The 14754-nt window shown below is 36.5% G+C and overlaps 1 protein-coding gene across 1 annotated transcript; it reads right to left on the bottom strand.

The window, feature by feature from the left end:
• Positions 1 to 3361: 3361 nt before the first annotated feature.
• Positions 3362 to 14122, bottom strand: KLHL15 (kelch-like family member 15). Its single transcript, XM_010288561.1, has 2 exons — positions 13408 to 14122; positions 3362 to 4528 (listed from the first exon to the last, which is right to left on the bottom strand). The coding sequence occupies exons 1-2, from the start codon at positions 14110 to 14112 to the stop codon at positions 3419 to 3421; spliced, it is 1815 nt and encodes a 604-aa protein (XP_010286863.1). The 5' UTR covers positions 14113 to 14122; the 3' UTR covers positions 3362 to 3418.
• Positions 14123 to 14754: the final 632 nt, after the last annotated feature.

Genomic DNA, 14754 nt, shown 5'->3' with positions numbered 1-14754 from the left:
CATGTGTTAAATTTTAAATATGTGCGTCAGGTCAGATTTACTGGTATTCCATTATGGGTGGAAGTAGAAGAAGGAACTCCCCCAAACTTACTAATCAAAGACTGTAACTTACCTTTTCCTTGACAAATGAGAGGCATTTAAAAGTTTTTAAAACCCATCTTATATTAATCTGATCATAGCACTCAAAATTTGATAGCAATAGGCAATCCTTATTAGCCAGTTCAGTTTTGTTTTTATTTAAACATAAATTATCTGGAGCTAAACACTAAAAGCAAACACAAACAGAAACTTTCAAGTTAAAAAAAAAATCCCTCTGATATACAAAGTAACAAAAATAACTGCCTCAAAAGTTCACTGCAATAGAAAAGAGAATGTAAGATAATTTTATATTTCATGTTTGAACCAAGAAAAGCACGGTAGAAATATAAATTAACAAAACATTCCTGCATACCTCCACATGTTCTAAACCCAAGCAAATTCCAATCATTCCTAATGCTCGAAGAGTTACAGCCAGCTTCTCAATGGAGACACAACTTCAGGGAAGCAGAAGCCAACAGTTCAAGTTAGAATTTGACAAAATAATTACTATTACAGACCTGAACAAGATCTTTCAGAACTGGGCGCTTGAAGATAAATATGAACTCCAAAGCAGAGCACCGAAAAATGATCTGGTTCTTCATGCTTCAAGTGTCAATACTCACCAATGATTTCAGTGGCAGTTGCTCAGCACACAGAAGGTGCTTAAATGCAGACTCAAAAACATAACTTGAGACATTCCCATCCTTACCATTATTTTTAATGAAGTCTTGGCCATGTCCCTTTACTACGCCTGAACCATGGAAGACCAGGTACCCAGAACCACGTCTATTCCCCAGGCCAGCCCTAGATAAAAGTGAAGTACTCTGTACTACACAGTAACATGCCCATGAAAGCCTACCCAAGCAGGATTAATTTTTGCTGCCCCATAAACTTATTGAGAAATGAGCAGATGACAAAAATAATAAAAGAATTTAAACAAAAACTGTTTTTTTCCTGTGCCCCAACATTCCATGAACTTTTTTACTTGCACGCAGCCAGCACTTACTGGAGTCAGTTTATCTCTGCACACATGCAGGGTAATGTACACATAAGTCTCACAGTGAAACCGAGGTTTTAGTGTAAGCCACACTGACTTTAAGTTAAGCTATTAAGAAAGTAAATTAGATTTCTAATTCAATAAACTGAGTTTTGATTTTAAAATAGTTAAATTTAACTGCAAACTAGTCTGCATCAGAAGGATGAATCAGTATTTGGTCCAGTCACTACTGGTGTAAGTAACATCACTACAGCTATGATAGCATACATTCTCTCTTTCTGTTAAAACACATGGAAAGAAAATACTCTATCAGAGGATCATTTCTAATTAAAAAAAAAAGGAAATTAAAAAATCTGCCAACTTGCCATACACTTCCAAATCCTCACACCTCAACCCAGAACATAATTACTAAAAAATATCCAAATACAAGTATGAGGAGTTTTACATGTTGTTTTAACTTCTATTAATTATTCCAAACTTAGTTCAGGCCATTAGATGTTATTTTTAACATTGGAAATTTAGGGTGGATTTTGGTCCCTTTGTAAGGGCATTCTTTTCAACTCCCTGAGTACTGTACATTCCTTTTCTACAGTGATTTCTGGCTGGAAGATGCTGAATAAAGTGGATTTGCATTGCTGCATATAGAGTAAAGTCTATTGCTTAATGTGAAACACAGCAGCATAAGATTTTACAAAATATGCAGATGCATGTTTCAACATTTTGCTCCTACACATCTGAACTAAGCGTGAGCCTTCAACTTCTCCAAATCTCTCCTTTAGATTCTAGAATTGGCTAATTTCACATCATTGAATATAATCAGAATGTAATTACTGTTATTGTTTATGCCTTGGCAGCTAATTCTTACCAATCTACTGTCAGTAATAGCTACAAGTTAACACAATGGAGTTATTCAAAGCCCTCTTGGACCGCACACCTCAATTCAGGCACTCTGAGGTCAGTAGCTATAGCTGTGTAGGTTTTTTTGTAAAAGAAATATAAATGGTACTAACCATTCAACCACCTAACTCCACTTTTCTAAACACAGTAGTTCATAGCAGTCGACATTAAAATAATAATTAAAAAAGATTATACTGCTTCAATACGAGTACAAACAAAATACTCGTATTGAAGTATGAGTACAAGCAAAGTACTGAGAATAAACTAGTTTATCCAGTTCCAAAAATAACTGTGGGTCAGAGCAGTGCTGAGCATTTGCTTGTTGACATTTTCCATTTTCATAAAAAAGACGACTAGGCAGCACATTCAAACACAAAAGAAACTCAGGTAAGGTGTGTTTACTTTTAAAAAATAATTTATAAAATAACAAATTGTCAACAGTTCATTATGTAGCATCAATATAAAGACTTTAGGTTACTGAATCAATCAGTATATACTAAAGATAAGATACTTCAATACCAAATGAGGCCTCCAGTTACTTAAGAACTTTGAATTATTTAGCTCATTAAAGGATAGTACTTATACCTTAAATTTAACAGATATGGCTGAATCTGTCCACTAGTTAAAATATAATATTGTAACTGCACGTAAAAAGATGTAAGTATATACAGTTTTTACAATGTATGCATGTGTGTGTATATATTTTTTACTCACCAACAAACACAATGCAGACAATAGAAGGCAGCATAGAAATAGTGTTTTGAATATAAAAATGTTTTGTTTTCCATTTAGTAGAAAATGTGTAATTTGCATTTTGGCAGACTTACTGGTACTACTATACAAAACCAGGAAAAAGGTCATGAAAAGGGGTTAAGATTATTCTTCAACATATACAAGGGAAAACAAAAACACCTAGCAGATTTGAGAATACTTTGCAATTAATGGAAAAAGCATCCAAAAGACAACATAAAATACAGAAATGGTTTAGTTTTGTTCTTTTAAACCTGGTTGTACCCTAGTACAGATGATGAGCTTTATTTTGATGCTCAATATAAAAAGAAAGTCTGTCTTCCACAAATATTTTGTTAAACTCAACTGATTTCAGAAGCATAGTGATATAATGGCCGTTAAAAAAAAAGAGAAGAAAGTATTATGGACATAAAATGTTACCAAAAAAATAACCACACTCAAAAATATATTTTTCTTTCCCCTACTTACAATTATGTTTGTTAAAAAAACAAACAAACAAGCAAAGCTTTTACAATATCAAACCAACTATTGGCTTTTCCAATAAACCTGGTTAAGTACTCTCCCTGTACATCTTTTTTCTCTTAAGCATTTAGCAGTTGTTTTTATACACAAGGTAATGTCTCTGAAGGAATTCAACTGTTTTTTTTGACAAACTGGGTATAGCTTTTTGTATTTCATTGAGTTGTTCACTCTGTTTTAGCTGCAACGTCTAACATGCTCCAAAACATATTCAGGAAAGTGCAAGCTGCAGACTTGTAAGCCATCCAGCTTGCACGGCATCCTCGGATATTCATCTTCTTTCCATTTGTTTTCCTCTGGATCAAAGGTGAGAATCGAATCACTGTAATGACCATTGTAACAAAGGCCTCCAAGAACCATTATCTGTTTGTCCAGAACAGCCACACCATGACCACTCCTACCAATTGGCATAGAAGCCAATATAGTCCACTGATCAGTATCTGGGTCATAAACCTCTGTAGAAGGACATCCTTGAGATTCAAAGGAGGCCCTTAGGATTACACAGACACCACCAAAGACATAAAGCTTACCATTATAAGAAATCATTTTGTGAAAACATCTTGCATAATTCATTTTGCATTTGTTCTCCCAACAGTTAGTGACCACTTGAGTTCTCCTTGTTCGCTGCTCTACTGTCCCTTCTTTACTGGGATCAAACACACACACTTGCTTAGAAGTTGAAGATGATGTAATTCCACCAGTGATATACAACTTGTTACCAAGCACAGTCCCTTCATGTCCATATTTATTGACTGGATAGGGATCCACAAATTCCCATTTATCTTCAGTAATATCATACCGTTCGGTTGAGTAAAACGTTTCATCCCTGGTTCTCCCAGCCACTGCATAAACATACCTCCCAATAACTCCAACAGCAAACTCAGAACGTGGAACAGACATATCTGCCATTCGTAACCAAGTGTTCTGTCTTGGGTCGTATCTAAACACTTTGGATGAAGCATGAAACTCACCATCTGGCCCCAGTTCTTCCCCACCTAATAGGAACACAAAGTTATTCACAATGGCAAGGCAGTCTGGTCGTAAAGGTACTTGAGGACCCTCTAGTTCCCACCAGACCCTTGGTTTGTGCAAGAGAAGAATTTTACTGTTTACCATACTGTGTCCTATCATTCCTCTAAATACTGCAGTCTGGGGTTTGGCAGAACGGATTTTGTTCGATTTCATTTCCATCAAAGGCTGTTGGTGAACACTATGAAAGTAATTCATGGCTTGGTCAACCTCATGTCGCAGCTGCCGGGAGTATCGATAAAACTCTGATGTTTTTACCTATGAATACATTTAAAAGATATTAAAATTCTAACCAAGAGAAACAATCCAGAAAACCTAAATGACTATGTGTCACTATAAGATCATTTTACTTAGTTTAATTCAGGCAATCTTGACAGCAATTGCATTTGTGCATGGAGGGTTAAGCTATTGCACTGTTATCCAAAATCCAGAAGGCAATTTAGTGATTAACAGCAGTGACTAACATTTTCAGCAGAATACTCACATGCAGAATTTAAGCCGGAATTAGGCACAGCTGAAATCCCCAAGTCTAAAAATCATTATTCCTTCTCCCCAAAAAAGCCTCTGTTCATCTTCTGCTTAAGCCATGAAGAGCCTAAGTTAAAAATACACTATTTTCCTGGTTTTGAAAAACATTCTACACACCCATTCTGTGTTTACCAAGGCCTATCCTAGTCTAATTTCTGCTTAATTCTCACAACCTAGCCCAAGCAGGTATTCCTAAATCCTAGGCTCTGCTCACAGGGCTATTTAATCAGGGTGGGGTGGGAAGGGAAAGTACCCAAAACTCTTCCTTCATAACACATGATCAGACTAAATGCTTGTCATGATGATCACCTTATGGTTTCCCCTCTGTGAGTCTCCAAGTGTTATAAATGCCTTTAACACAAGAGGAAAACATCTCAACCTATAATCCTTTGGTTGTGCATTTATTTGGTAAATTGCCGAGGTAGGTTTGAACTTCCACTTCCCAGGTGAGAGTTACAACCTTTGAATTACCACATAGTAGTAAAGTGCTCCTCCTTGGTGCCATCTCAATTTGAAAAAAAGCTATCCCTGCTCAGTTTTATGGGAGTTGGGGGTGGGAGAGATTGTAAGAATTTACCTTTCCAGGAACCCTCCTACTACCTAAGCCAACATAAGTTCCTGAGACAATACCAAAACACATACCTATCTTAAACATTTTAATAAATCTAGCTCCAGGCAGCCCATGGGTCACCGTGCAATTCTCTTCAAGGAGGCTTCACTCTTGCTGTACAGCCTGGTCTAACATAGCATTCTGAATTACACTTCTAAAACAAATAAAAACCCACTAGATATTGCCAAATCCACAAATCCTCTATCAGATTTGATCCTAAGACCCAGTTTCCTTCACGTAAAACTGGATTGCTTTCAAACACTCCTAATGCCTTTAGTTCCCACCAGCTCCAAAAAGAGATGCAATGCTCTGAAAAAAAAAGTCAGACCACTCTGAAATGTCAAAGCAAGCACAAGATAACATCAGAAGCTACTATTTTTCAATACCTGTTCCTCAACCTCCTCCTATTCCCTGTCCCAAGGGACAAAAGCCTGTACCACCACTTACCTAAGGGGTGGTGATGTGAGTTTTCATGTATATGAAAAGCAATGTGGAAGTGAATGTTCTTTATACCTTGTGAATAAACCAGTTCCTTGTTCCACAAACACGTACTATTTCAATTTTGTTAGCTTTCTGTTAATCATTTCTCTTCCTTGCATAGTAATTAAGATATTTTGCTGTCAGATAAACACTTTTAACAATCTTTTGAACTTCTTGTTATTGGACACGATTCACACAGATTTTGAGATTGTTTTACACACCAGATTTTCAAAAACCCATGAATACTATTGTAAAGCCTATCATTGTACAGCACTGTATAGCTCAAGAGTTATAGTGATTTGATGTTTGCATTTACACTTCCCCTCCCTCCCCCCACTTTATTCTGACAAGTTCAACTTATGTTTGCTTGAAAAAGAGCATGGTCACATGTAGATTGCATGTATTTATTTTGGGGGCAATATCCACCTTCTTTCTACCGTTTTTACCTGGGGTGATAAGGGAGCAAAAAGGTTTACTTAGGTATAGTGCTTATAAAACACCCACAGTAAGCCCAACTCTTACGGGGAATAACAGATCTATTTTCTTATTGCAAATAGAAATATATCATACAAACACAGATCTGCTCATATGGCATTTGTTAGAATAAAGCATATACCTTGCCTGACTGGAAAGATTGAACATAAATTACAGAAAATATGCTGGGGGAAGGGTGGCAGGGAGAACCACAGCACAGAAAATGGTAAAATACAGAAAACCTTAAAGGTTACAAAAAATGAAGCAGGAAGTAACAAAGAATCATGGCTGGGTTACTTTACACTTTAAAGTAACTTTCCAATTCTAAAACAGCCCAACTATTCCCAAACTATTCACACATTCCCAAACTGGAGCTATCATTTCTGGAATTAAACAAAAAGATAAACAATTTTTGTTCCACCTATATATATTTCAAGTTTTCTTGGATGATTATGGAAGACAACAGGATCAACATGCTTACAATGTGAAGCATGCCAGCAGTCTGGCAGAGATGGAAGATGATGTGGTTTTTTTTTCCCCCTGAACATTTACAACTGTCTTTAGAGCTAGAAATTGAAATGCCAGCCAGAAACTGGAATTAAAATAAGCCTCATATATTCTCACCACTCTACTCCTTCACATAGCCTAAATCTCACCCCATGAGAGCATGCAAAAGGAAACAAGGAATATCTCTCATTCCAGAGACAGAATCTCAAGACCAGGGAATCAATCTATTAGTAGTTTACTACCACGATCTTGACAAAGGCACTAACATCAAAGCAAAGCCTCAATCTCTTACCTTAAATCAGTAAGACATCAAGAAGCAAATGCAGCTACCAGTTATAAACAACTCTCTCAGACTGAAGTTAGTGGGGAAGCTAACTACAAGCACAATGTTGAAGAAATAAACATGCAAATATATTAACACTAGGAATTCTTACAACATTCAGAAAAAAAAACACCAACAAACCAGAATAATAGACTATCTAAATTCTGATAGGAAAAAGTAGTTAGAGGCTTCCTAGACTTTGCTGTTGAGGAAAAATACCAGTGTTTCTAGCCTTCCACCAGCACAACCTCTGCTGTACAGGAACGGTACCTCTCCTGAAGCGAAAATGATGGTCTAAGATGAATGTTAGGATATGTCCATATGAAAATACAGATTGCTCACACTTGATTGATGCAAATGAAGACAAAGCAAATGTAGGTCAGTTCCCCCATTTTCACATTCACATACTGTCCGTGTGAAATCTTCCATAATTGTTTGAAAGTCCTATTCAGTCTGCAGTAAGTAAAACCCTCTAAACACCTACACTTCTGAATAATTTACAATTATTTTTATTACTTTTGTGCATAATCAAAAAAGAGAGGCATTAAAAGTTAGGTGTTGAGGTATTAAAACATAACTGTAAGTTGTGCATATATTTTAGTTCTAGTAGATTGAAGAACATGTCCTTCAGTCAGCCTTTTGTGGGAATTGCTGTCTGACACCCAAAAGAGGCTGAAGGAAATTCCCTCAGTGTTCAGAAGTAGGCTTCTGCCATTACTTGTAAGTAGCAACAAGCAGTTGACCAACAAATATCTAAGTGCTTACCAACAGACCCATTTCCCTGTTAAATTCAAATGGAGAAGCTCTAGAAAGAACATGCACCTAATTACCAACATACTCAGAGAGATCGCTCACAAGTATCTGCAAAACATCCAAAACAGATGGAAGTGTACACTAGCCATGATGAACCTTGAAGCAAAACAAATGTGCATTCTTAAGCGCACATCATCAACTCTGAATTGATAAAATAAATAAATGCTGCACAGCATTTTCAAAGTTTAATGAAAGACTATTCTGTTATCTTGCTGAAGAGTCTCAAAGAAAGTTTAAGTCTGGCTTTCTTACCAACCCCAGCCCTACTGTAAAAAAGGAGTTTAATGCAAGTGCTAAAGCTTTGCTCATGTGATTTCTTACATTCTTTCCAATTCTTTCTCTTCTGGACAAAACTTTCTCACAGAGGTTCTGCTGGACATAGCACTAATGTTAAGGGCTCCCCAAAGAACTCTTAATCACTATCTCATTGCATCATCTACCAGTTACAGTGGTTCAGAGTCGGATGTTTAGCTACACAGACAGGGAACAGCATACACAAAATCGTATGTGTCGTTCCATAAAAAGGAAGATGAAGAAAATAATTAAAAACATCCACCTCTCTACTCACCCCCCTAGGCAGTCAATACCAAAAACATCAAGACTTGACCAAAATCACCACCATCCCTCCAGCCATAGTAAACTGGAGCTTGAATGCATTTTTTCGTCTTCATTTTGAATCAGTGAAACACTCTGTAAAAACTGATGGCTTTCTAAATTAGTACAGCTATTAATCATTGCCTATTTTTCTGCTGTATTGCAATGCATGCTTTTCTAGTTGCAGCAGCTATGCAAGCTTCAGAATTTTCCATCTATATTCTATGAAAAAGTACAGTTAAAAATGTAAGCCATTAGTTTCTAATTTGAAAAGTGATCCCCATAAAAGACCAGATGTATACCATGTTATATTCATCATCTCCCCTCCCTCCCAAACAATTGAGCAAATTAATAAGCTGCAGGAAGAGCAATGATATGCAAGGTAAACATTCTGTAACACAAGTTTGACTTCAGTATAGAGCTTTCTTTTTTTTCCTCTCTCATACAACCATTTACAGCTATTGCTCTATTTGTATTTTTGTCACTTGGGCTTTTAGGAAAAAGCTTTCAAAACCATAAAGAAAAGCTACTTTTGAAGTGCCCAAACTAAGCATCTATGACATATACCTGGTAACTAAATCTTAACATGTTATTATATGGTGTAGATATTAGCTTGGTTCCTTCTGTAGAACTGGTAAAAAAACATGGGAAAATCTGGATGGCTCATAATGTTATGCTATCATCTCTAGCCACATAAGCAGAGAACTATTTCAAAGTTTATAAAATTCTGCTTGCTTAAGTTTTAGAAAACTGACAATTCTGAATGTCCAAGTGATGTGACTCAATCTCAAATACAGAAACTATTTAATACACCTTTTCAATGAATAATGATGGCATTTCTAGGGAGAAAATTATTCCTCTTACTTGCAAAAAAATTGCTATTTTACTAGAGGTTAAACTGAATCAAAATTAAAGATCTATCAATCCTGCTAACTAGGATCCTAATTATTTTCACATCTACTTCTCTCCGGCCATATCTGAAGCACAATTCTAAGCCTGTGATCAAACATTACCAAAATGTTAACACACTTACTCCAAATCAAAATTCAGTCAAATAGAAAAAGTCACACATATGTCTCTAAAACAGCAGCAACCAAAATTACTTTACAACCAAACATCAGTATATATAGCATTGGACAAGCTGCTGTACTTAACTTCCCCTTCTTCTAGCATGGGACATTATCTAGTTACATTCCATGGGCAGTACAAATACTGGTCAGTACCAGCATAGGGCTTTGAAGGGCTACTCTGCAAGTGCTTACAAATCACTTACAGTTTTCCAGCCTAACCTTATAAAGACAAGACAACATAGCCTCTATGCAGCAAGGACAATGCCCTCAAATTGAGTATTTTGCAGTTCCATTTTAGAAACTGGCAAGAGAAATTATCACAATCAAGCTGGAATCTAACTCAAATCTAATATTGCAAATCCGAGTGGAGCCAACAATCTATATGCCAGAATTGAGATGTTCAGTACATAATAAATACTGCTAGCAATTCTATTCAAGTCAGCTATAACCTTTAGATGTAAAAATATCAAGTGCAGTACCTCTTTAAGATAAGAGGGGCCCACTAACCTCATCCACTAGATACTTCTTATTCAAAGCTTCAGCATACAAAGCTGTGGAAGTAGATACATATGAACCACTAGACATGGAGGTAAATGAGGAAAAAAAAAAAAGAGAAATCAACACATTTATCAAAGGTAAAGTCACAATGACATCTTCTCAAAAGTTACTATTTTCTAGGCATAGGAAAGCACACACTCAAAGATAATGTGCTATTCAGCCTACCTCTAAAGCAGAAGCTCATGCACCTAGTGATTAGTAAGTTTCTGATTTAATAATTTATAAATCAGCATGGGCTAGTCATAACAAACCCTATAGACTGGACATCAAAAAAAACCTTTCAATTTTAAGGACTGGGGTTTTGAAAGAACACTTCAATCTAAGTAGTACACAGAAACTAAATGGAGCTTAAACAGTGTATGAAGGGAAATCATGACATGGTTGCCTACAGTAACAGAGAGATGAACTCCATGATCTAGGAGAAGTGCCATCTGACTTTCATCTCCAACCTTCCTCAAGACTTATGTAGCCATGGATATGTTTCAAATAAGGTGTAACATATAGTGGAACTTGCGCTTCTCCCCATACATTTTGCCTTTATTTTCTAACTACTCCCCAAATACTTCTTTCATTTACCTTTCTATTTTCCATCATACATCTACATCTATTTTAAGGGCTAAGGAACAAAGGGAGTATCTATTCATACTTCTGAAGGAGTTCTTCCAGGACAGTTTAGAGTAAACAAACAGGCTGCACCTTCACTCCAAATGCACATCAGCTTCAACGTCTAAATCCAGAGTCGCTCATCAACTCCTTTTTCAAAGGACAAGCCACCCCACTCAGATTGTAAAACCCTTCGAAAAAACTATGTAAGAAATAGAATGGCTTAAGAAGTCAAAAGTATCCTTACTGTGACTTTCTAAGTTAAGTTATATAAGTTATTTATATACTACAATGACAGGCATCTTAGAAATGCGTATTAGAAAGATTACGTAAGAGTACATATGACAAGCCAGCCAGTGTATAGCGAATACAGAATGTTCTGAACCGTAAGAGTCAACCTCAGAGGGAATTTGGTACATTCATGCAGGCGTTTAGTATGTGCTGGCTTCAGGAAAAGGGTGAATTCTGTTTGTGGATCTCCAGAAAAAAAAGCAGTTTTACCAATATTTCCCCCCTTCTACACATGAAAGACAGTTCTCCTGAAGTGACTTCCAGAACAGTTAACAGACATGTTTTTATTTTTTAAATTAAAAAAAAAAAAAAAAAAGAAAAAAAAAAGTGTGGTCTGTATTTTCACATTAGCTCCAAGTGCAGTTGTCACTTGTCATGCTGGATTATTCAATGCGCTCTAGCCAGGGCAAAACACAAATACATTCCTAGCTGCAGCAACAACTGACATACTTATTTAACTGTGCTTCCTTCTGCTGAGTTGTCCCACTCCAGAATCTGCACTGGCTTCTCTCTGTTCCCACATGCAATTAATGGAAAGGGTATTCACAGATAAAGCTTTTACATGTGCATATATAAATTGGGACGCTGAAAACGAGTTCTCTCCTTAAGCTGTACCTATCTGGCCATTTGATAGCTGTCAAGATAAAACATGAGAAGCACTGTTACGCAGGATTTATACCACTGATACTGAAACAAGCTCCAGAATTTATACCCAAATGTAATGCCGAAGATCAACATACACTTTTCACTTGCGCTTACAGAAATTTAACCGAAGAGAGCTTGATGCTTGAACTCGCACCCCAAAAACCCAAAGAGCTGAAGCAGACTCTCACACGAGTCTTACCCTATTAAATTGACGTTAAGAATACTCTGTGAATCCTATCAGTTTTCCTACTGAATGGTTTAAATGATATCACAATAAGGTAAAAGCATTATTAAAAATAAGACACTACACACTATCGTGCAGAGTTCATCTCTTACTAGCTGGAAATGTTCTAACCCAATATAAACACTACATTACTGTTCTAAAATATGTTCAGTTTATTTTGGTTTTGTCTATAGGCTAATATAGGATCATAAATATATTTTATGTATTATTACTTCCTCTACTCAATTCACACACACACACACACACAAAAAATCCAAAATATAAAAACTCACTAGTCTCTGAATTAATAGCTTTTATAATTTAAAATACAAATAAGTGTAAGCATTACTGCTTAAATGATCCAGTAGCCCTTCAAACCACCAAGAACATTACAACCTTATCTGTATATTCACTAGATACCAAAGTAAAAAAATATATGGGAAATTAATTTGTAAGAAGCCCAACAAAACCGCAGGGTCTTAAATCCTGTTAATTCACTGACAGGTGAAAAATACACAAGTCATAGCTTATCACACAAAATTAACATTGTTAAAACAAAACAGCACAGTTTAAGTAATTCCTAACCTGAATACCCTTACCATTACTAGCCTGCAAGAGAACTGCTTACAAAGTTCTGTAATTCTCTACTGTTGACAAATACTCCAAGATTCTCAGGAACTAGACTATTCTTCAACAGAACAGTAGAAAAAGCAAGTTCTCTTTTAACCTCTTAACACATACAATGATCAGTTGAATTTTAGATCACCTGTTATAAAGGTTCCTCTGATATTTGAAGTAAATCATTACATTTCACACCATCAGTAACTTTTGATCGTATTGTGCACCTTGCACAGAAACAATTCTGTGCGTAACTTTGCAGGATCAGGGCTTACTCCTAACTGCTGTGAAACAGCACAAGGACTGAAGATACAACCACCACCACACTGCAGATTTAAGAGCAGGTGCTAGTTTTCATTCGTAAAGAAAAAAATCTGTACTTAAAACCCGTAAAATCTACTGTCACTGTGTTCTGATTATATTGGTAACAATTATCATGACATATGCCCTATATACCATATGCAGCTATAAAATCTCTGGAAAACAAGAAGCAACTTCTGGAAACCAGTAAGAACAACTGAAATAAAACTTGATACAGGTGACCTTATTTTAAAACGTCCTTTCCATATGAAGTCACTTAAAAACATGTATCGTAAACCTACCTGTTCCCCAGCCACTGTACATACTATAGTCTAATAATCAGATGACAATACTTTTAGATGTTTGTCTTCTACGGGTTCATTAGAAAAACAAATGCTATCTTTTTGTTCCTCCTAATAGGTGTGGGAATCTTACCTATTTAATGGCATGCTGCCCTAGCTAAATGATGAATCCTGTCTATTGCTTTTCAAATGCACCAACCTTCTCAAAAACACTGGATGGTGTCATCAAACAAAACCTGATGTTCTGAATGATGGTGTCCGTATGCCTCCAGCGTCTTCTATCATGGCGCAGCCAGGCCTGAACAGCTTCATACAGTTCTATCTCTGGAAACCTGCTCAGATGATCATTATCCAAGTAAGACATGAGCTTCTCAAAGCTCAGATATGAAAGGAAGTCAGGCCTGGACATGAGTGGCACAAAATTCTCTAGCAGAAAGGAGTCCAATTTTTCCCTGACTCCTTCGATGTTTACACCAAAATCATCCAGAAGTCTCATAATTTCTGCACAGTTTTCTAAGCAGATTTTAGCTAAGAGAAAAGAGCAGCAGAATTTTACCACCTCTATAAGCTGGACATACATGGCAGCCTGAAGGATTTCATGAACAGTGTTCATACTCAGTTCAATAGTTCCATAGTACATGAATTGGAGGACATGACTGAAGCCTGTAGCTGTCAGGCCTTTCAAATGGATTTTGTCCTGATCTCGTTCTCGCATATCAGCTGTGAACATAATCCTGAAGTAATCACTCTGGGTGGCAAGCAGTGCTTTATGGGCCTGAAATTGGTGGTCTTCAATGACAAGGGTGACATCAAGAAGCAATCCCTCCTCATACAGTGCTCTGAATCCAGCAGAGACACTGGTGTCATGGATGGAGGAGCTAAACCCTTCCACGTCCCCTGCCATGAATCACCTGGGGGGAAGAAAAAATAAACAAATAAAAATAAAAATAAATTGTTATTTCTAATGACATATCACAAGCCCTCCCTGACCAGATAAATCCTAACTGAGATTGCTTTTATTAAGACTTAAAAGTCTTCACCATCCTTTTTGTTTTCTCTTCAGCTGAAGAATCAACTTAAGAAACAACATAAAACACAAACTTTAAATATTTCTCCCCCCAAAATATTCTCATTTTAAAGAAAGGCTAACGAACAAGAATAAGTGTACGATACTGCCAAAGTGATTCCTCACTGCAAGCTATTTAGTGGTCAGATAATGAATAGGCAATGCTAAAAAGGTTGCCATGGTTCTCTTCCTATCCCCCCCTCAATCCTTCTACAGAATTTATCTCAGGGGAGCCATAAAACACCCAGTCTTGAATATCAAAGGTTTCAGAAAGGAAGTCGAACTTCCTTAACTTCAGAAACAAGCTCCAGTAGGTTTGTACAAGGTATAACCTAAAAAAATTTTGTCTCTTTAAAAATATGTCAATTTACTCTGCAGTTATTTCTAGGAAACTGAGTATTTTCAGAGATACTATTTGAGTTTGTGTCTCACTTCTCCTGTAAGAGCATAGTTCTTTTTCTCTGCCTTGTTTCTTACTGT

The sequence above is a fragment of the Phaethon lepturus genome, unplaced genomic scaffold (assembly GCF_000687285.1).
Source record: "Phaethon lepturus isolate BGI_N335 unplaced genomic scaffold, ASM68728v1 Scaffold10866, whole genome shotgun sequence".
In the NCBI taxonomy this organism is placed as follows: Eukaryota; Metazoa; Chordata; class Aves; order Phaethontiformes; family Phaethontidae; genus Phaethon; species Phaethon lepturus.
Note: the sequence above shows the minus strand (reverse complement) of the source record. Positions and strands in the feature narration are given on the sequence as shown.

Bases quoted from the DNA above. Each gene is read 5' to 3' on its own strand.
- KLHL15 (XM_010288561.1), bottom strand. From the start codon at position 14,112: ATGGCAGGGGACGTGGAAGGGTTTAGCTCCTCCATCCATGACACCAGT. The intron at 4,529-13,407 runs GTTGGTGCATTT...ATGTATTCATAG, and splicing joins CATCCAGTGTTTTTGAGAAG to GTAAAAACATCAGAGTTTTA.